This window comes from Oncorhynchus keta, chromosome 6 (assembly GCF_023373465.1).
Source record: "Oncorhynchus keta strain PuntledgeMale-10-30-2019 chromosome 6, Oket_V2, whole genome shotgun sequence".
NCBI classification, from domain to species: domain Eukaryota; kingdom Metazoa; phylum Chordata; class Actinopteri; order Salmoniformes; family Salmonidae; genus Oncorhynchus; species Oncorhynchus keta.
The window spans coordinates 2,828,868-2,852,576 of record NC_068426.1 but is presented as its reverse complement, the minus strand read 5'-3'; the positions used below and the strand labels follow the sequence as shown (position 1 = coordinate 2,852,576).

General features: G+C 46.6%; 2 protein-coding genes across 42 annotated transcripts in view; both read right to left on the bottom strand.

Annotated features, from left to right (window-relative positions):
* LOC118381856 (uncharacterized) overlaps positions 1–21,934 on the bottom strand; it is a 28,514-nt gene extending 6,580 nt beyond the window's left edge. For 17 of the 35 annotated variants that reach the window (XM_052520159.1, XM_052520155.1, XM_052520154.1 and 14 more), the window contains exons 1-4: positions 21,757–21,934; positions 11,887–12,141; positions 606–2,792; positions 200–489 (exon numbers count right to left, since the gene is read on the bottom strand). In XM_052520159.1, coding sequence (XP_052376119.1) covers positions 771–2,792; positions 11,887–12,141 — 2,277 coding nt within the window. In that variant the 5' untranslated portion in view covers positions 21,757–21,934 and the 3' untranslated portion in view covers positions 200–489; positions 606–770. Of the gene's footprint in view, positions 1–25; positions 490–605; positions 2,793–11,886; positions 12,142–21,756 lie in introns of all 35 variants that reach the window. The other 18 variants (XM_052520176.1, XM_052520177.1, XM_052520185.1 and 15 more) reach the window with 5 other exon arrangements.
* On the bottom strand, positions 17,776–21,298 carry LOC127930600 (involucrin-like). 7 transcript variants are annotated; one of them, XR_008138313.1, is made up of 4 exons: positions 20,143–21,298; positions 18,517–19,001; positions 18,181–18,390; positions 17,776–18,012 (listed from the first exon to the last, which is right to left on the bottom strand). XR_008138313.1 is itself a non-coding variant. In XM_052520210.1 (4 exons), the coding sequence occupies exons 1-3, from the start codon at positions 20,838–20,840 to the stop codon at positions 18,563–18,565; spliced, it is 927 nt and encodes a 308-aa protein (XP_052376170.1). In that variant the 5' UTR covers positions 20,841–21,298; the 3' UTR covers positions 18,118–18,390; positions 18,517–18,562. The 7 variants fall into 7 exon arrangements, 3 of the variants coding, with proteins under 3 accessions (XP_052376170.1, XP_052376168.1, XP_052376169.1); XR_008138314.1 differs by having other exon boundaries at positions 18,223–18,390; XR_008138315.1 differs by having other exon boundaries at positions 18,265–18,390.
* Positions 21,935–23,709: the final 1,775 nt, after the last annotated feature.

Below are 23,709 nucleotides of genomic sequence, written 5' to 3'. Positions count from 1 at the left end.
CCTGTCTCCCTCTAGTTTAACTCACCTCCCTGACTCTCTGTCTGTAGGAACAGGACTCCCTGTCTCCCTCTAGTTTAACTCACCTCCCTGACTCTCTGTCTGTAGGAACAGGACTCCCTGTCTCCCTCTAGTTTAACTCACCTCCCTGACTCTCTGTCTGTAGGAACAGGACTCCCTGTCTCCCTCTAGTTTAACTCACCTCCCTGACTCTCTGTCTGTAGGAACAGGACTCTCTGTCTCCCTCTAGTTTAACTCACCTCCCTGACTCTCTGTCTGTAGGAACAGGACTCTCTGTCTCCCTCTAGTTTAACTCACCTCCCTGACTCTCTGTCTGTAGGAACAGGACTCTCTGTCTCCCTCTAGTTTAACTCACCTCCCTGACTCTCTGTCTGTAGGAACAGGACTCTCTGTCTCCCTCTAGTTTAACTCACCTCCCTGACTCTCTGTCTGTAGGAACAGGACTCTCTGTCTCCCTCTAGTTTAACTCACCTCCCTGACTCTCTGTCTGTAGGAACAGGACTCGCTGTCTCCCTCTAGTTTAATTCACCTCCCTGACTCTCTGTCTGTAGGAACAGGACTCGCTGTCTCCCTCTAGTTTAATTCACCTCCCTGACTCTCTGTCTGTAGGAACAGGACTCCCTGTCTCCCTCTAGTTTAACTCACCTCCCTGACTCTCTGTCTGTAGGAACAGGACTCGCTGTCTCCCTCTAGTTTAACTCACCTCCCTGACTCTCTGTCTGTAGGAACAGGACTCTCTGTCTCCCTCTAGTTTAACTCACCTCCCTGACTCTCTGTCTGTAGGAACAGGACTCGCTGTCTCCCTCCGTATCGAAGCAGTCTGAGTCTCCATCGTCTCCAGATGTCAGGGACGACACACAGGGACTCTTCTCTAACTGGGACGACCCCTCGCACCCCAGCCCAGTTGCGCTCTTTGTCCCACTGTCCGTCCCCTCCCCTGTCCCTCTGTCCGTCCCTCCGTCTGTCTCCCTGTCCAAGCCGTGGAGGAAGGGACAGTCCCCGGTACTGGAGCTGATGTCAAGCTGGTGAAGCCAGTCCAAGGTGGGGTTGCTGCTCCGGAGGTTCCCAGACTCAGTCCCAGGGAAGTCCTGGAGGAGGGTAGGAGAAGAGGAGAGCTCTGACCAGGGGCCATGAGCCAAGTGTTCAGCCACCTCTCTTTCCACGCTGCTCCTCTCTTCCCATCCTCGCTCTCTCCTCTCTCCGCTTTCACTTCTTCCATGTTCTCTCATTCTCCCCACCTTTCTCCTCGCTCTCTCTCCCTGCTCCTGTTCTGTCTGTGGCAGGCAGGAGACAGCTGGATCTATCCCTTCATGGTGTCCTCTACCCCCTAGAACACAACCTCCTTCCCCCACACCTCCAGAGCTCTGCTTGTCCAGCCCGGGTGCCTCCAGGGGACATCGGTGTGGTGCTGTACCCAACCCTGGGCTCTCTTCACAGCTGACAAGCTGACCACTAGACACCTCCACGAGAGGAAGGATAGAGCTGTGACAGTCAACTCCAGAAGCCCTCTCTCCTCTCCTCCTCTCTTCTGTCTCTCCTCTCCTCCTCTCTTCTGTCTCTCCTCTCCTCCTCTCTTCTGTCTCTCCTCTCCTCCTCTCTTCTGTCTCTCCTCTCCTCCTCTCTTCTGTCTCTCCTCTCCTCCTCTCTTCTGTCTCTCCTCTCCTCCTCTCTTCTGTCTCTCCTCTCCTCTCATACTTCTCTGTGTTCTCTTCATCTGCCTCTCTCCTTCTCTTGTCCATCTTTCTCTTCCCCTCATTCGTCTCTCTCTTCTCCTCATCATCCTCTTCTCCAGTCCTCTGCTCCACCTCTCCCTGTCCTGCCTGGTCAGTCCTCTGCTCCACCTCTCCCTGTCCTGCCTGGTCAGTCCTCTGCTCCACCTCTCCCTGTCCTGCCTGGTCAGTCCTCTGCTCCACCTCTCCCTGTCCTGCCTGGTCAGTCCTCTGCTCCACCTCTCCCTGTCCTGCCTGGTCAGTCCTCTGCTCCACCTCTCCCTGTCCTGCCTGGTCAGTCCTCTGCTCCGCCTCTCCCTGTCCTGCCTGGTCAGTCCTCTGCTCCACCTCTCCCTGTCCTGCCTGGTCAGTCCTCTGCTCCGCCTCTCCCTGTCCTGCCTGGTCAGTCTGTGTCTGTGAGAGAAGTGAATAGTTTTCTCCAGAAGACATCTCCACCGCAGGACCTTCCCTAAATCCTCCACCACTGGAACAGGTTCGCACGAACGTGGGAAGGTGCAGGGGTAGAGGGCAGCCCTCCTCGCTCACCACTGGGGAGTCATGGTTTGTTTCTGGGACACAGATCTCCACACACGGCCTCACCTTCCCACAAGCCTGCTGGAACTTACGGTACTTGGGGCATTGTAGGGAGTAGTCAGTCTGACCGTCTGATTGGATATCGGCTTCGGGAGGAGGGGTGAGATTTTTGCTTTCACGTCCCGTCTCGCCATTTGCTGGTTGGCCACCCACATCCTGTTCAACGGGCGAATCAGAAACCACCCGGACCCCTTTGTCATCATCTAAGACATCCTTGTTGGTGTCGATGTCGCTGAGCTCTGGCCCAGGGGACTGTCTCCTGCACCGTGTCTTACAGCAGGTCTTCCTCTGGAAGGAGGCCGAACTGCTGCTGAAGAACTTGGGCAGGAGGAAGTCGAAACAGGCCGAGTCCAGATCCCTGAAACCCAGAATAGAGGCACAGTGGCGTATCTCCATGACATTATCTTTACTGAAGAGCAGCTTGGAGGTGTAGGCAAACTGCAGCAGGGGCTCCAAGCCACTCACCGTCACCTTTAGAGAGGGATGGAAAGGAAGAGAAACAGATGGTGATGACAGTCCCATATACAACCTGTTATATAACCTACCTATAACGTCATTAGCTAGGGAGCCAGCCAGATAATGTTAGCGAGCTAGCTAACAGTACACCTTAGCTTGCAATGAAGCCGCTTTCTGTCAAAATTAGGGTTAGGGGTAGTGACACCCCTAGCACTGAGAAGCAGTGACTGAGACCACTGTGCCACTTAGACCCCACGCTTGTGGCAACAGGTCACAAATCCTGCTGCTGTGATGTCACACTGTGGTATTTCACCCAGTAGATATGGGAGTTTATACACTCAGCGCTGAACACTACTGTCGATTCAGAATATACCATATCTTTCCTATCTGACAGAACTGAGTTCATCTCATCTCTTAGACAAACTATGCCGGCGTGATGAATAACACTCAGTTGCCTGACAACCACTCAGTTGACTTCCAGTTGCCTGACAACCACTCAGTTGCCTGACAACCACTCAGTTGCCTGACAACCACTCAGTTGCCTGACAACCACTCAGTTGCCTGACAACCACTCAGTTGCCTGACAACCACTCAGTTGCCTCACAACCACTCAGTTGCCTCACAACCACTCAGTTGCCTCACAACCACTCAGTTGCCTCACAACCACTCAGTTGCCTCACAACCACTCAGTTGCCTGACAACCACTCAGTTGCCTGACAACCACTCAGTTGCCTTCCAGTTGCCTGACAACGACTTTAATTATATATTTCTTTTATTGGCAAACTTAGCCATGACATGCCAGCAGATCCAAGTATAACTGACCAACTTATGAAAGACAAACCGTGCAATTATGAATTCTGTAAAGTCAGTGTGGAAGAGGTGGGGGGAAACAATGATTGTTGTCAATCAACCTGGGTCTGACAACTTGGATGGACATTTACTGAGTATGGTAGCAAACTATATTGCAAAAAAATATTTAGTCTAAGTCTACAGGAAAGTGTGTGTGGTCAAGCAAAAGTCATTCCGTTACCCAAGAATAGCGAAGCACACTTTACTGGCTAAAACAGCCGACCAAAATCAGCCTGTTAACAATCTTTGATGTTTGACCAGATACATTTCACAGCAAACATATATTCAGCACGCTTATAGGGAAGGGCATTCAACATGTATGGCACTTACATAAATTACTGATGATTGTCTGTTTTGTCAGACTGCAGCTTTTGACATTATTGATCATTGTCAATCTGTTGCTGGAAAAACTTGTGTTGTGGCTTTACATCCCCCAGCTATATTGTGGATAAAGTGTTACCTGTCTAACAGAACACAGTGGGTGTTCTTTAATGAAATCCTCTCCCACGTAATCCAGGTAGAGTGAGGCATTCCCCAGGGCAGCTGTCTAGGCCCCTTCATTTTTTTCAATCTTTACTAGTGACATGCCACAGGCTTTGAGTAAAGCCAGTGAGTCTATGTATGCGGATGACTCAACACTGTACATGTCAGCTACTACAGCGACTGAAATGACTGCAACACTTAACAAAGAGCTGCAGTTAGTTTCAGAATGGGTGACAAGAAATAGGTTAGTCCTAAATATTTCTAAAACTAACAGCATTGTATTTGAGACAAATCATTCACTAAACCCTAAACCTCAACTAAATCTTGTAATGAATCATGTGGAAATTGAGCAAGTTGAGGTGACTAAACTACTTGAATTGTAAACTGTCATGGTCAAAACATATTAATACAACAGTAGCTAAGATGGGGAGAAGTCTGTCTATAATAAAGTGCTGCTCTACCTTCTTAACCTCTTAAGTCGACCCTCTACTTTTTCGAACATTCTGTTAAAAATCGCGCAACATTTCAGCGCCCTGCTACTCATGCCAGGAATATAGTATATGCATATGATTAGTATGTGTGGATAGAAAACACTCAGACGTTTATAAAACTGGTTAAATCACGGCTGTGACTATAACAGAACGTGCGTTTCATCGAAAAGTGCAGGAAAATCTGATCACTGAAAATGGAAAAATATATTTTTAAAGGCGAACCACATTAAATGGGGCTGAGGTTGCAATACCTACAGCTTCCACACGATGTCAACAGTCTTGTCATTTGCCTAGGCTTTGTTTCTTGGTCAAACGAAGAAGAGACAAGCCATTTGTTCAGGTCTCCGACCAGATATTTTGGTTGAGATTTACCCGGACATTATTTCCAGACGTACCCCATATAGAATATACATCGCCTCGTGATCAATTTGATCGCTTATTAACGTGTACTAATACCTAAAGTTGCATTACAAAAGTATTTCAAAGTGTTTTGTGAAAGTTTATCGTCAACTTTTTTATTTTAAAAAAATGACGTTACGTTATAAGACGCTATTTTTTTTCGTTTATCACACAGTCTTCATAGATCGATATCTAGGCTAATATGGACTGATTTAATCGAAAAAAAGACCCAATAGTGATTATGGGACATCTAGGAGTGCCAACAAAGAAGATGGTCAAAGGTAATGAATGTTTTATATTTTATTTGTGCGGTTTGTGTAGCGCCGACTATGCTAATTATTTTGTTTACGTCCCCTGCGGGTCTTTTGGGGTGTTACATGCTATCAGATAATAGCTTCTCATGCTTTCGCCGAAAAGCATTTTAAAAATCTGACTTGTTGCCTGAATTCACAATGAGTGTAGCTTTAATTCAATACCCTGCATGTGTATTTTAATGAACGTTTGAGTTTTAACTAGTACTATTAGCATTTAGCGTAGCGCATTAGCATTTCCAGATGTCTAGATGGGACGCCTGCGTGTCAGGTAGGAGCAAGTGGTTAACAACACTATCAACAAGGCAGGTCCTACAGTCCCTAGTTTCTACCTTCTTAACAACACTATCAACAAGGCAGGTCCTACAGGCCCTAGTTTCTACCTTCTTAACAACACTATCAACAAGGCATGTCCTACAGGCCCTAGTTTCTACCTTCTTAACAACACTATCAACAAGGCAGGTCCTACAGGCCCTAGTTTCTACCTTCTTAACAACACTGCCTGCCGCCTCGACACTCTAACCACTAGGCTCCCTGCCGCCTCTACACTCTAACCACTAGGCTACCTGCCGCCTCTACACTCTAACCACTAGGCTACCTGCCGCCTCTACACTCTAACCACTAGGCTACCTGCCGCCTCTACACTCTAACCACTAGGCTACCTGCCGCCTCTACACTCTAACCACTAGGCTACCTGCCGCCTCTACACTCTAACCACTAGGCTACCTGCCGCCTCTACACTCTAACCACTAGGCTACCTGCCCCCTCTACACTCTAACCACTAGGCTACCTGCCGCCTCTACGCTCTAACCACTAGGCTACCTGCCGCCTCGACACTCTAACCACTAGGCTCCCTGCCGCCTCTACACTCTAACCACTAGGCTCCCTGCCGCCTCTACACTCTAACCACTAGGCTTCCTGCCGCCTCTACGCTCTAACCACTAGGCTTCCTGCCGCCTCTACACTCTAACCACTAGGCTCCCTGCCGCCTCTACACTCTAACCACTAGGCTACCTGCCGCCTCTACACTCTAACCACTAGGCTCCCTGCCGCCTCTACACTCTAACCACTAGGCTCCCTGCCGCCTCTACACTCTAACCACTAGGCTCCCTGCCGCCTCTACACTCTAACCACTAGGCTTCCTGCCGCCTCTACACTCTAACCACTAGGCTACACGGAGAACTAAAATCAATGACATGCATGTCCATCTCTCCTGGCTCAATGTAGAGGAGAGATTGACTTCATCACTACTTGTCTTTGTGAACGGTATTGACATGTTGAAAACACTGAGCTGTCTGTTCATACGACTAGTACACAGATCAGACACCCATAGATACCCCACAAGACATGAGCTGTCTGTTCATACGACTAGTACACAGATCAGACACCCATAGATACCCCACAAGACATGAGCTGTCTGTTCATACGACTAGTACACAGATCAGACACCCATAGATACCCCACAAGACATGAGCTGTCTGTTCATACGACTAGTACACAGATCAGACACCCATAGATACCCCACAAGACATGAGCTGTCTGTTCACACGACTAGTACACAGATCAGACACCCATAGATACCCCACAAGACATGAGCTGTCTGTTCATACGACTAGTACACAGATCAGACACCCATAGATACCCCACAAGACATGAGCTGTCTGTTCATACGACTAGTACACAGATCAGACACCCATAGATACCCCACAAGACATGAGCTGTCTGTTCATACGACTAGTACACAGATCAGACACCCATAGATACCCCACAAGACATGAGCTGTCTGTTCATTCTTTATTATTTAACGACTAGTACACAGATCAGACACCCATAGATACCCCACAAGACATGAGCTGTCTGTTCACACGACTAGTACACAGATCAGACACCCATAGATACCCCACAAGACATGAGCTGTCTGTTCACACGACTAGTACACAGATCAGACACCCATAGATACCCCACAAGACATGAGCTGTCTGTTCACACGACTAGTACACAGATCAGACACCCATAGATACCCCACAAGACATGAGCTGTCTGTTCATACGACTAGTACACAGATCAGACACCCATAGATACCCCACAAGACATGAGCTGTCTGTTCATACGACTAGTACACAGATCAGACACCCATAGATACCCCACAAGACATGAGCTGTCTGTTCATAAGACTAGCACACACCCATGCATACCCCCACAATGCCACCAGAGGTCCCTTCACAATCCCCAATTCAAGAACAGACTATGCGAAGTGCACAGTTTACATATTTTCATTCAACCTTTATTATTTAACTACATAGAGTCATGATACAGTACTACATAGAGCCATGACACAGTACTACATAGAGCCATGACACAGTACTACATAGAGCCATGACACAGTACTACATAGAGCCATGACATAGTACTACATAGAGCCATGACACAGTACTACATAGAGCCATGACACAGTACTACATAGAGCCACGACACAGTACTACATAGAGCCACGACACAGTACTACATAGAGCCACGACACAGTACTACATAGAGCCATGACACAGTACATGACACAGTACTACATAGAGCCATGACATAGTACTACATAGAGCCATGACACAGTACTACATAGAGCCATGACACAGTACTACATAGAGCCACGACACAGTACTACATAGAGCCACGACACAGTACTACATAGAGCCACGACACAGTACTACATAGAGCCATGACACAGTACATGACACAGTACTACATAGAGCCATGACACAGTACTACATAGAGCCACGACACAGTACTACATAGAGCCACGACACAGTACTACATAGAGCCACGACACAGTACTACATAGAGCCACGACACAGTACTACATAGAGCCACGACACAGTACTACATAGAGCCACGACACAGTACTACATAGAGCCACGACACAGTACTACATAGAGCCACGACACAGTACTACATAGAGCCACGACACAGTACTACATAGAGCCATGACACAGTACTACATAGAGCCACGACACAGTACTACATAGAGCCATGACACAGTACTACATAGAGCCATGACACAGTACTACATAGAGTCATGATACAGAACTACATAGAGCAATGACACAGTACTACATAGAGCCATGACACAGTACTACATAGAGGCATGATACAGTACTACATAGAGCCATGACACAGTACTACATAGTCATGATACAGTACTACATAGAGCCATGATATAGTACTACATAGAGCCATGACACAGTACTACATAGAGCCATGATACAGTACTACATAGAGCCATGACACAGTACTACATAGAGCCATGACACAGTACTAGATAGAGCCATGACACAGTACTACATAGAGCAATGACACAGTACTACATAGAGCCATGACACAGTACTACATAGAACCATGACACAGTACTACATAGAACCATGACAAAGTACTACATAGAGCCATGACACAGTACTACATAGAGCCATGACACAGTACTACATAGAACCATGACACAGTACTACAGAGAGCCATGACACAGTACTACATAGAGCCATGACACAGTACTACATAGAGCCATGACACAGTACTACATAGAGCCATGACACAGTACTACATAGAGCCATGACACAGTACTACATATAACCATGACACAGTACTACATAGAGCCATGACACAGTACTACATAGAGCCATGACACAGTACTACATAGAGCCATGACACAGTACTACATAGAGCCATGACACAGTACTACATAGAGCCACGACACAGTACTACATAGAGTCATGACACAGTACTACATAGAGCCATGACACAGTACTACATAGAACCATGACACAGTACTACATAGAGCCACGACACAGTACTACATAGAGTCATGACACAGTACTACATAGAGCCATGACACAGTACTACATAGAGCCATGACACAGTACTACATAGAGCCATGACACAGTACTACATAGAGCCATGACTACCTGGAACTCTATTCCACAGTACTACATAGAGCCATGACTACCTGGAACTCTATTCCCCAGTACTACATAGAGCCATGACACAGTACTACAGAGCCATGACACAGTACTACATAGAGCCATGACACAGTACTACAAAGAGCCATGACACAGTACTACAAAGAGCCATGACTACCTGGAACTCTATTCCACAGTACTACATAGAGCCATGACTACCTGGAACTCTATTCCCCAGTACTACATAGAGCCATGACACAGTACTACAGAGCCATGACACAGTACTACATAGAGCCATGACACAGTACTACAAAGAGCCATGACACAGTACTACATAAAGCCATGACTACCTGGAATTCTATTCCACAGTACTAGACATACAAAGAGCCATGACTACCTGGAATTCTATTCCACAGTACTACATAGAGCCATGACTACATGGAACTCTATTCCACAGTACTACATAGAGCCATGACTACATGGAACTCTATTCCACAGTACTACATAATGGGGATCCATAATAAACCCCAGGAAGAGTAGCTGCTGCCTTGGCAGGAACTAATGGGGATCCATAATAAACCCCAGGAAGAGTAGCTGCTGCCTTGACAGGAACTAATGGGGATCCATAATAAACCCCAGGAAGAGTAGCTGCTGCCTTGACAGGAACTAATGGGGATCCATAATAAACCCCAGGAAGAGTAGCTGCTGCCTTGGCAGGAACTAATGGGGATCCATAATAAACCCCAGGAAGAGTAGCTGCTGCCTTGGCAGGAACTAATGGGGATCCATAATAAACCCCAGGAAGAGTAGCTGCTGCCTTGGCAGGAACTAATGGGGATCCATAATAAACCCCAGGAAGAGTAGCTGCTGCCTTGACAGGAACTAATGGGGATCCATAATAAACCCCAGGAAGAGTAGCTGCTGCCTTGGCAGGAACTAATGGGGATCCATAATAAACCCCAGGAAGAGTAGCTGCTGCCTTGGCAGGAACTAGTGGGGATCCATAATAAACCCCAGGAAGAGTAGCTGCTGCCTTGGCAGGAACTAATGGGGATCCATAATAAACCCCAGGAAGAGTAGCTGCTGCCTTGGCAGGAACTAATGGGGATCCATAATAAACCCCAGGAAGAGTAGCTGCTGCCTTGGCAGGAACTAATGGGGATCCATAATAAACCCCAGGAAGAGTAGCTGCTGCCTTGACAGGAACTAATGGGGATCCATAATAAACCCCAGGAAGAGTAGCTGCTGCCTTGGCAGGAACTAATGGGGATCCATAATAAACCCCAGGAAGAGTAGCTGCTGCCTTGGCAGGAACTAATGGGGATCCATAATAAACCCCAGGAAGAGTAGCTGCTGCCTTGTCAGGAACTAATGGGGATCCATAATAAACCCCAGGAAGAGTAGCTGCTGCCTTGGCAGGAACTAATGGGGATCCATAATAAACCCCAGGAAGAGTAGCTGCTGCCTTGGCAGGAACTAATGGGGATCCATAATAAACCCAGGAAGAGTAGCTGCTGCCTTGGCAGGAACTAATGGGGATCCATAATAAACCCCAGGAAGAGTAGCTGCTGCCTTGACAGGAACTAATGGGGGATCCATAATAAACCCAGGAAGAGTAGCTGCTGCCTTGACAGGAACTAATGGGGGATCCATAATAAACCCAGGAAGAGTAGCTGCTGCCTTGGCAGGAACTAATGGGGATCCATAATAAACCCCAGGAAGAGTAGCTGCTGCCTTGACAGGAACTAATGGGGGATCCATAATAAACCCAGGAAGAGTAGCTGCTGCCTTGGCAGGAACTAATGGGGATCCATAATAAACCCCAGGAAGAGTAGCTGCTGTCTTGGCAGGAACTAATGGGGATCCATAATAAACCCCAGGAAGAGTAGCTGCTGCCTTGGCAGGAACTAATGGGGATCCATAATAAACCCCAGGAAGAGTAGCTGCTGCCTTGACAGGAACTAATGGGGATCCATAATAACCCCAGGAAGAGTAGCTGCTGCCTTGACAGGAACTAATGGGGATCCATAATACACCCCAGGAAGAGTAGCTGACTTCGCAGGAACTAATGGGGATCCATAATAAACCCCAGGAAGAGTAGCTGCTGCCTTAGCAGGAACTAATGGGGATCCATAATAAACCCAGGAAGAGTAGCTGCTGCCTTGGTAGGAACTAATGGGGATCCATAATAAACCCCAGGAAGAGTAGCTGCTGCCTTGACGGGCACTAATGGGGATCCATAATAAACCCCAGGAAGAGTAGCTGCTGCCTTGACAGGAACTAATGGGGATCCATAATAAACCCCATGAAGAGTAGCTGCTGCCTTAATCCTTAATAAATATAAATATTAATACTTGTGTTAAATAGGCTTTAGCTCATTTGGCTAAAAGCTAAATCAGTCAAATTCCTATGTGGATCTGGAAGCCAGGTCCATTACTGATTTTCATTATCTCCCTTTAAACCAGGGACTGATTTAGACCTGGGGACACCAGGTGGAAGCCATTAATTATCAGGTAGAACAGAAAACCATCAGTACTCCGGATCTGGATCTCGTATGGTAAGATTGGAAAACTCCTGGCCTAAAGTGGACTAATGTGATCCTGGACTCCTAGGCTCATGGTCCCTCCCTTCTCACCTCCTGAGGCAGGGTGACGACAAGTCCCTGTGGTGCGTGGGAGGAGACCCTGTGTGTGAAGTAGTCGCTGCAGGAGGCCAGCACAGAACGGTGGGCCCTGAAACTCCTCCCTTCGGCCAGCACAGTGATGTCACACAGCAGGTCACACCTCCGCTGGTCGTCCAGACAACGCAGCACATGGCAGCTGTGCACGGAGGACTCAAAGGTAAACACAGAGGACCGCAGGCTCTCCAGACTAGACATGGCAACGAACATCTGTGGAACACACACACACACACACACACACACACACACACACACACACACACACACACACACACACACACACACACACACACACACACACACACACACACACACACACACACACACACAGAGGTGAGTACAAACACAAAGAGAGAGAGAAAAGAAGATGACAAAATTATACTATTTCCTGTAGTTTACCTACTACTTCCTGTAGCCTAACCTACTACTTCCTGTAGCTTAACCTACTACTTCCTGTAGCTTAATCTACTACTTCCTGTAGCCTAAACTACTACTTCCTGTAGCTTAAACTACTACTTTCTGTAACTTAACCTACTACTTCCTGTAGCCTAACCTACTACTTCCTGTAGCTTAACCTACTACTTCCTGTAGCTTAATCTACTACTTCCTGTAGCCTAAACTACTACTTCCTGTAGCTTAACCTACTACTTTCTGTAACTTAACCTACTACTTTCTGTAACTTAACCTACTACTTCCTGTAGCCTAACCTACTACTTCCTGTAGCCTAACCTACTACTTCCTGTAGCTTAATCTACTACTTCCTGTAGCCTAAACTACTACTTCCTGTAGCTTAACCTACTACTTTCTGTAACTTAACCTACTACTTTCTGTAACTTAACCTACTACTTCCTGTAGCCTAACCTACTACTCCCTGTAGCCTAACCTACTACTTCCTGTAGCTTAACCTACTACTTCCTGTAGCCTAACCTACTACTTCCTGTAGCCTAACCTACTACTTCCTGTAGCCTAAACTACTACTTCCTTAAAACAGTGGTGTCAGTCAAACAGCTGTAGCCTAAGCTACTACTTCCTGTCGCCTAACCTACTACTTCCTGTAGCCTAACCTACTACTTCCTGCAGCCTAACCTACTACTTCCTGTAGCCTAAACTACTACTTCCTTAAAACAGTGGTGTCAGTCAAACAGCTGTAGCCTAACCTACTACTTCCTGTAGCCTAACCTACTACTTCCTGTAGCCTAAACTACTACTTCCTTAAAACAGTGGTGTCAGTCAAACAGCTGTAGCCTAAACTACTATTGATCTGCAGGCTATCATGGTATATTAAAACAAATCTAATCACAAATCAAAATCCCCCCCCAGCAGTAAAAACAGACTTGTAAACAGAAACAGATCGTTAAACCAACAGATTTAACAGCTAGTTGACGACATCTCAATGTCATTATTTAGCATAATACTCTTCCAAATCCGTCACATCTGTCTGCCACTCATATCCAGTCATCTGTCTGGCACTCATATCCAGGCATCTGTCTGGCACTCATATCCAGGCATCTGTCTGGCACTCATATCCAATCATGTCTGCCACTCATATCCAGTCATCTGTCTGGCACTCATATCCAGTCATCTGTCTGGCACTCATATCCAGTCATCTGTCTGCCACTCATATCCAATCATGTCTGCTACTCATATCCAGTCATCTGTCTGCCACTCATATCCAGTCATCTGTCTGGCACTCATATCCAGGCATCTGTCTGGCACTCATATCCAATCATGTCTGCCACTCATATCCAGTCATCTGTCTGGCACTCATATCCAGTCATCTGTCTGGCACTCATATCCAGTCATCTGTCTGCCACTCATATCCAATCATGTCTGCCACTCATATCCAGTCATCTGTCTGCCACTCATATCCAGTCATCTGTCTACCACTCATATCCAGTCATCTGTCTGGCACTCATATCCAATCATGTCTGCCACTCATATCCAGTGATCTGTCTGCCACTCATATCCAGTCATCTGTCTGTCACTCATATCCAATCATGTCTGCCACTCATATCCAGTCATCTGTCTGTCACTCATATCCAATCATGTCTGCCACTCATATCCAGTCATCTGTCTGGCACTCATATCCAGTCATCTGTCTGCCACTCATATCCAGTCATCTGTCTGCCACTCATATCCAGTCATCTGTCTGCCACTCATATCCAGTCATCTGTCTGCCACTCATATCCAGTCATCTGTCTGCCACTCATATCCAGTCATCTGTCTGGCACTCATATCCAGTCATCTGTCTGCCACTCATATCCAGTCATCTGTCTGGCACTCATATCCAGTCATCTGTCTGGCACTCATATCCAGTCATCTGTCTGGCACTCATATCCAGTCATCTGTCTGCCACTCATATCCAGTCATCTGTCTGGCACTCATATCCAGTCATCTGTCTGCCACTCATATCCAGTCATCTGTCTGGCACTCATATCCAGTCATCTGTCTGGCACTCATATCCAGTCATCTGTCTGCCACTCATATCCAGTCATCTGTCTGCCACTCATATCCAGTCATCTGTCTGCCACTCATATCCAGTCATCTGTCTGCCACTCATATCCAATCATCTGTCTGCCACTCATATCCAGTCATCTGTCTGGCACTCATATCCAATCATCTGTCTGCCACTCATATCCAGTCATCTGTCTGGCACTCATATCCAGTCATCTGTCTGCCACTCATATCCAGTCATCTGTCTGCCACTCATATCCAATCATCTGTCTGCCACTCATATCCAGTCATCTGTCTGCCACTCATATCCAGTCATCTGTCTGCCACTCATATCCAATCATCTGTCTGCCACTCATATCCAGTCATCTGTCTGGCACTCATATCCAATCATCTGTCTGGCACTCATATCCAGTCATCTGTCTGGCACTCATATCCAGTCATCTGTCTGCCACTCATATCCAATCATCTGTCTGCCACTCATATCCAGTCATCTGTCTGGCACTCATATCCAGTCATCTGTCTGCCACTCATATCCAGTCATCTGTCTGCCACTCATATCCAGTCATCTGTCTGGCACTCATATCCAGGCATCTGTCTGGCACTCATATCCAGGCATCTGTCTGGCACTCATATCCAGGCATCTGTCTGGCACTCATATCCAGTCATCTGTCTGCCACTCATATCCAGGCATCTGTCTGGCACTCATATCCAGTCATCTGTCTGCCACTCATATCCAGTCATCTGTCTGCCACTCATATCCAGTCATCTGTCTGCCACTCATATCCAGTCATCTGTCTGTCTCTTTTCCTCACCTGTCTATCTCCTCATTTTGAATGCCATGTTGTCACTGTCACTTATCCACTCGAGTTCAACATTGTTGTAATCTATCGCCCACCAGGTGCCCTTGGACAGTTCCTCAGTGAGCTTGATACGTTGATAAGCACATTTCCTGATGATAGCTCATTGGATCAGAAGGCAATCAATCGCACATCGGAACTGTTAGTTGCAGGTGCATGGTAGCAGTTGAACGAGATGAGAAAAAAGAAACCCGCACACCGCTCTGGAGTTGGTACCACCGCTCTGGAGTTGGTACCACCGCTCTGGAGTTGGTACCACCGCTCTGGAGTTGGTACCACCGCTCTGGAGTTGGTACCACCCCTCTGGAGTTGGTACCCGCTCTGGAGTTGGTACCACCGCTCTGGAGTTGGTACCACTGCTCTGGAGTTGGTACCACCGCTCTGGAGTTGGTACCACCGCTCTGGAGTTGGTACCACCGCTCTGGAGTTGGTACCACTGCTCTGGAGTTGGTACCACCCCTCTGGAGTTGGTACCACCGCTCTGGAGTTGGTACCACCGCTCTGGAGTTGGTACCACCGCTCTGGAGTTGGTACCACCGCTCTGGAGTTGGTACCACCGCTCTGGAGTTGGTACCACCGCTCTGGAGTTGGTACCACTCTTCTCTGGAGTTGGTACCACCGCTCTGGAGTTGGTACCACCCCTCTGGAGTTGGTACCACCCCTCTGGAGTTGGTACCACCCCTCTGGAGTTGGTACCACCGCTCTGGAGTTGGTACCACCGCTCTGGAGTTGGTACCACCGCTCTGGAGTTGGTACCACTGCTCTGGAGTTGGTACCACCGCTCTGGAGTTGGTACCCGCTCTGGAGTTGGTACCACCGCTCTGGAGTTGGTACCACCGCTCTGGAGTTGGTACCACTGCTCTTGATTAAGCTTTACGTATCGGCCTCGAGGCCTTCGTCAGACTTCAACCTCCCGATGTCTGCTTTCAATTCCTTTCTTTCCACTTTTTCCTTTGCCCTCCTTGTCTCTTCTGACCTCACCCTTTCCCAGTCCCCTCCCTCTCACAAGGAAGGCAATACGGTTGACCTCACCCTTTCCCAGTCCCCTCCCTCTCACAAGGAAGGCAATACGGTTGACCTCACCCTTTCCCAGTCCCCTCCCTCTCACAAGGAAGGCAATACGGTTGACCTCACCCTTTCCCAGTCCCCTCCCTCTCCCAAGGCAGGCAATACGGTTGACCTCATCTTTACTAGATTGGCTGTTTGTTCACTGATCCCCCTGCAATCCCACTCTGTCATTGATCACCACTTTGTTTCAATTTCTGTCTCCCTCTTCCTCAAACCTACACACACAGATGGTAGGGGCTGAGCGCTCTTTCTCCCACTACTCTCTCCTGTTCTATCATCTCTCCCTTCTGCTAAATCCTTCTCCATCATGTCTGCCTATTCGACCCTGCTCTCCTCCCTTTCCGTATTTTACGACTCACACTGTTCCCGTTCCTTCCTCTTCCTCTTCCTCCGTGGCTGAGTGATTCATTGCGAGCTTACAGAACAGGGATGCGGGCAGCTGAGCGATTTTTGTTTTTTAAACTCAACTTCTGGAGGACCTACCATCCTTCCACTCCCTCCTCTCTACCTCTGGATTTGCTGCTAAAGCCACTTTCTACCAATCTAAATTTCAAGCTTCTGCCTCTAACCCCAGGAAACTATTTTCCACCTTCTCCTCCCTCCTAAATCCTCCAACCCCTCTGCGGAAGACTTTGCCAACCACTTTGAAAAGAAGGTTGACAACATCCGCTTTTAATTCACTCGGCAAATTGAGTCCACTGGTCTCACTCACGCATAACTACCCTCCAGATGACATCCTGTGACTAGTGAGGTCTGCCCGCTCGACCCCCCACCCCCAATCCCCTCCTCCAGACCATCTCTGGAGACCTCCCTCCATTCCTCACTTCCCGCATCAGCTCATCCCTGACCACTGGCTCTGTCCTCTCCAACTTCAAAATGGGCGGAGTCCCTCCCCTCAAGAAACCAAAAATTCAACAAAAACTTTCTGTATCCCTTTCTATTCTTTCCAAAAACACAACGAGACTCTGACCAACACTCTCGTTATCTCGCTCAGAACAAGTTACGCTACAAGTCGGGTCACTTAACCGAGACTGCTCTCCTCTTAGGACAGCAGAGTCCCTGCCCAGCTTCCCCCCCCTGACACTAGGACAGCAGAGTCCCTGCCCAGCTTCCCCGACTAAAGTAAGGACAGCAGAGTCCCTGCCCAGCTTCCCCGACTGAAGTAAGGACAACAGAGTCCATGCCCAGCTTCCCCGACTGAAGTAAGGTAAGCAGAGTCCCTGCCCAGCTTCCCCCCCTGACACTAGGACAGCAGAGTCCCTGCCCAGCTCCCCCTGACACTAGGACAGCAGAGTCCCTGCCCAGCGTCCCCCCCCTGACACTAGGACAGCAGTCCCTGCCCAGCTTCCCCCCCTGACACTAGGACAGCAGAGTCCCTGCCCAGCGTCCCCCCCTGACACTAGGACAGTAGAGTCCATCTTCTGAAAACATCTGAACCCCCCCCTCTTCAGAGGATCTTAAATAGTCCACAACTAGGTGGACCAGTTCCACAACATCCTCCTCACCCCCCAAAAATAATGTTCCTTCCATTAACTAACACTTGACTTTCTCCTCTTCCTAGCTCTGACTGTACTTTATTGAAGAAAAATTTAAATATTGTGATATGTGGTTGTCTCACCTAGCTATCTGAAGATGAATGTACTGGCTATGACTGGTCCACCTAGCTATCTGAAGATGAATGTACTGACTATGACTGGTCCACCTAGCTATCTGTAGATTAATGTACTGACTATGACTGGTTCACCTAGCTATCTGGAGATGACTGTACTGACTATGACTGGTCCACCTAGCTATCTGAAGATGAATGTACTGACTATGACTGGTCCACCTTGCTATCTGAAGATTAATGTACTGACTATGACTGGTCCACCTAGCTATCTGTAGATGAATGTACTGACTATGACTGGTCCACCTAGCTATCTGTAGATGAATGTACTGACTATGACTGGTCCACCTAGCTATCTGTAGATGAATGTACTGACTATGACTGGTCCACCTAGCTATCTGTAGATGAATGTACTGACTATGACTGGTCCACCTTGCTATCTGAAGATTAATGTACTGACTATGACTGGTCCACCTAGCTATCTGTAGATGAATGTACTGACTATGACTGGTCCACCTAGCTATCTGAAGATGAATGTGCTGACTATGACTGGTCCACCTAGCTATCTGGAAATGAATGTACTGACTATGACTGGTCCACCTAGCTATCTGAAGATGAATGTACTGACTATGACTGGTCCACCTAGCTATCTGGAGATGAATGTACTGACTATCTGAAGATGAATGTACTGACTATGACTGGTCCACCTAGCTATCTGAAGATGAATGTACTGACTATGACTGGTCCACCTAGCTATCTGGAGATGAATGTCCTGACTATGACTGGTCCACCTAGCTATCTGGAGATGAATGTACTGACTATGACTGGTCCATCTAGCTATCTGGAGATGAATGTACTGACTATGACTGGTCCACCTAGCTATCTGGAGATGAATGTCCTGACTATGACTGGTCCACCTAGCTATCTGGAGATGAATGTACTGACTATGACTGGTCCACCTAGCTATCTGGAGATGAATGTACTGACTATGACTGGTCCACCTAGCTATCTGGAGATGAATGTACTGACTATGACTGGTCCACCTAGCTATCTGTAGATGAATGTACTGACTATGACTGGTCCACCTAGCTATCTGGAGATGAATGTCCCCCTGACTATGACTGGTCCACCTAGCTATCTGGAGATGAATGTACTGACTATGACTGGTCCACCTTGCTATCTGAAGATGAATGTACTGACTATGACTGGTCCACCTAGCTATCTGAAGATGAATGTGCTGACTATGACTGGTCCACCTAGCTATCTGGAAATGAATGTACTGACTATGACTGGTCCACCTAGCTATCTGAAGATGAATGTACTGACTATGACTGGTCCACCTAGCTATCTGTAGATGAATGTACTGACTATCTGAAGATGAATGTACTGACTATGACTGGTCCACCTAGCTATCTGTAGATGAATGTACTGACTATGACTGGTCCACCTAGCTATCTGGAGATGAATGTACTGACTATGACTGGTCCACCTAGCTATCTGGAGATGAATGTACTGACTATGACTGGTCCACCTAGCTATCTGTAGATGAATGTACTGACTATGACTGGTCCACCTAGCTATCTGGAGATGAATGTACTGACTATGACTGGTCCACCTAGCTATCTGGAGATGAATGTACTGACTATGACTGGTCCACCTTGCTATCTGAAGATGAATGTACTGACTATGACTGGTCCACCTAGCTATCTGAAGATGAATGTGCTGACTATGACTGGTCCACCTAGCTATCTGGAAATGAATGTACTGACTATGACTGGTCCACCTAGCTATCTGAAGATGAATGTACTGACTATGACTGGTCCACCTAGCTATCTGGAGATGAATGTACTGACTATCTGAAGATGAATGTACTGACTATGACTGGTCCACCTAGCTATCTGGAGATGAATGTCCTGACTATGACTGGTCCACCTAGCTATCTGGAGATGAATGTACTGACTATGACTGGTCCATCTAGCTATCTGGAGATGAATGTACTGACTATGACTGGTCCACCTAGCTATCTGGAGATGAATGTACTGACTATGACTGGTCCACCTAGCTATCTGGAGATTAATGTCCTGACTATGACTGGTCCACCTAGCTATCTGGAGATGAATGTACTGACTATGACTGGTCCACCTAGCTATCTGGAGATGAATGTACTGACTATGACTGGTCCACCTAGCTATCTGGAGATGAATGTACTGACTATGACTGGTCCACCTAGCTATCTGGAGATGAATGTACTGACTATGACTGGTCCACCTAGCTATCTGGAGATGAATGTACTGACTATGACTGGTCCACCTAGCTATCTGTAGATGAATGTACTGACTATGACTGGTCCACCTAGCTATCTGGAGATGAATGTACTGACTATGACTGGTCCACCTAGCTATCTGGAGATGAATGTACTGACTATGACTGGTCCACCTAGCTATCTGGAGATGAATGTACTGACTATGACTGGTCCACCTAGCTATCTGTAGATGAATGTACTGACTATGACTGGTCCACCTAGCTATCTGGAGATGAATGTACTGACTATGACTGGTCCACCTAGCTATCTGGAGATGAATGTACTGACTATGACTGGTCCACCTAGCTATCTGGAGATGAATGTACTGACTATGACTGGTCCACCTAGCTATCTGGAGATGAATGTACTGACTATGACTGGTCCACCTAGCTATCTGGAGATGAATGTACTGACTATGACTGGTCCACCTAGCTATCTGTAGATGAATGTACTGACTATGACTGGTCCACCTAGCTATCTGGAGATGAATGTACTGACTATGACTGGTCCACCTAGCTATCTGGAGATGAATGTACTGACTATGACTGGTCCACCTAGCTATCTGTAGATGAATGTACTGACTATGACTGGTCCACCTAGCTATCTGAAGATGTCTGAGCATCTGATAAATTAAATAAACAAAGGTGGAAATATGCAATATCCTTATTTAGTGTATTTCAGTATTCTAATGCACCCTGCCCTCAAACAAGACAACATTTGGTTGGTCCGGGCCAGACCACATCTGAACCAATCATAGAAGTCCATGTTTGACCATTTTGTACAGTACATTATACTCTAGTGCTCTACTGTTCTGTACGGTCTGTGATTGGTTCAGATTTGGTCCAGCCAGGGCGAACTGACTAAATGTCAACTACTTTTTAATGGCTATCCGGTGGGTGGGTGTCAATAAGAGCTGGGATAGGTGACTTTAGCTCGAGAGTGGGGGAGACGACGACGACATTATCCAATTTGAAATGTGTTGTTATTAGTTGTCAGGGAGTCTTTTTCTTCTTGTCTTTCTAATACTAAGACCACTTTTTAATCTGTTTGACAAGAAATCAAGGCCTTTCCTCATTCTTATTCTATTTAAGAATGGCATTTTTTAAATATTTTTTTAAATTATTATAATAAGTGTGTGTAGTGTTGTATGCATTTATTTCTCAAATACACTATTAGCTTTGATTTGACACGCATGACAATAAAGAATCATTTTTTTACACAGGTGTCAGCCGTTTTTGTCAAATCAAGAAATCTGTAACCATGTCGGGGTGAGATGGTCACACCCTGTCTGGCATATGTTTCAAAACTAGAATCCACGTTAACTCGTGTAGCCGTATAGAACTGCCCATAGCACGCTGTCACATAATGTAAGTCATATTTCCAATAAGGGACATTGTCTAATAATAAGACAAAACACAACAAATCTAAGATTGTATAGCCTAAACACTGACAAATCAACCAATCTCAAAACAACTCAACTTTGTGATCAACTCCGAGTGTGTGTTTCCCAAACAGTAGCACTATTAAATGGAACTAACCTGACGACGGTTATCCTAGGACGACGGTGAGCTGAAATCCTAAACAGGTTTATGAGGCTGACATATTCAGTGTGACAACCTCCCGAACACAGTTTAAACCTCGGGACAGAAAACTTGGGACTGTTGTTGACAACTGTAAATGACTGTACCCAATTCTGCGGAAGCACTAGTCATATGACTTTCCCGAACTGGTATTCTGCCAGAAGCGCGCGTGATGACGTCACTTTGTATGGTAATGCGGGAAGACTTCAAAATAAAAGCTTGCATTTCTGAATATTGCAACGTGAATAACTCGTTCAAAAGATATTGAATTTTAATCAACGGGCCACTTTTAATGTAACAACAAGAAAAGGCAATGAGTAATTTCATATATTTGTTTAAATATGATGGTTTAAAAAAAGACCAACAATGGAAAAATGACTATGTTGACATGGGTATTTTGAGAATCTAAAGATAACTTTTCTACCTGCTTCAGCGGAAGTGATGTGGGAAATACTCTGTAGGATCTCTACGAAACAAAGACAGTTCGTTTTGGAAGGGGCCTGTGTTGCCAGGCCTGCTGCTGGCTTTTAAAGGGGAATTTTTTACCCTGTCTCTGCCACGGCATATAGTCATTACTATATTAACAACGTTGTGTGGTTTTTTTTTTTACGTCATAAACACTACAATTATCCAAGCTAGAATTGGCACATTTTCATTTCACTGGTACAATCGGGAAGTTTCAACTTCCCTGTGTATTCGTCTGCTCATAGTGATCATAAGGTGATGCCGTAGATACCACCCTGCTGGGTAGATGGGGACGTGCCCACTAACTTGGATGATGGTGTTGTGTACTTCGATCGAACAACACACAGTCATCTCAAAAACTTCTCTCTCGCATTTCTTTCATTATTTTTTTAGGCTTTTGTTTTTCACTGACATTTGTCATCATGCCTGTGTGGTTTTTCTGTTAAGTACAAACAAGCGTGAAATATGGGTTACCTTTCACAGTTCTACCTACCAGAAATTTACCCTGATGCTGCCAGTTGTTTCAAATCAAATCACATTTTATTTGTCACATACACATGGTTAGCAGATGTTAATGCGAGTGTAATGAAATGCTTGTGTTTCTAGTTCCGACAGTGCAGTAATAACCAACAAGTAATCTTAACAATTCCACAACAACCTAATAGACACAAATCTAAGTAAAGGAATGGAATAAGAATATACACATAAAAATATATAAATGAGCGATGACAGAGCGGTATAGGCAAGATGCAATAGATGGTATAAAATACAGTGTAGTCATATGGGACGAGTAATGCAAGATATGTAAACATTATTCAAGTGGCATTGTTAAAGTTACTAGGGAGCCATTTGAGCCTCTCTGTGTTAGTGGTGGCTGTTTAACAGTCTGATGGCCTTGAGATAGAAGCTGTTTTTCAGTCTCTCGGTCCCTGCTTTGATGCACCTGTACTGACCTGGCCTTCTGGATGATAGCGGGGTGAACAGGCAGTGGCTTGGGTGGTTGTTGTTGTTGATTCTCTTTTTGGCCTTCCTGTGACATCGGGTGGTGTAGGTGTCATGGAGGGCAGGTAGTTTGCCCCCGGGGATGCGTTGTGCAGACCGCACCACCCTCTGGAGAGCCCTGTGGTTGTGGGCGGTGCAGTTGCCGCATCAGGCGCTGATACAGCCCGACAGGATGCTCTCAATTGTGCATCCGTGAACGTTTGTGAGGGTTTTAGGTGACAGGAGGCTGAATAAATTTGGCTTGAGGTTAAAGAGGCGTCGTTGCGCCTTCTTCACCACACTCTGTGTGGGTGGACTATTTCAGTTTGTCTGTGATGTGTACACAGAGGAACTTAAAACTTTCCCCCTTCTCCACTGCTGTCCCGTCGATGTGGATATGGGGGGGAGGGGGTGCTCCCACTGCTGTTTCCTGAAGTCCATGAACCTCTCCTTTGTTGTATTGAC

Bases quoted from the DNA above. Each gene is read 5' to 3' on its own strand.
- LOC127930600 (XM_052520208.1), bottom strand. From the start codon at position 20,840: ATGCTCAGACATCTTCAGATAGCTAGGTGGACCAGTCATAGTCAGTAC. The intron at 19,002-20,142 runs GTGGACCAGTCA...CCAGATAGCTAG, and splicing joins ATTCATCTCCAGATAGCTAG to GTGGACCAGTCATAGTCAGT.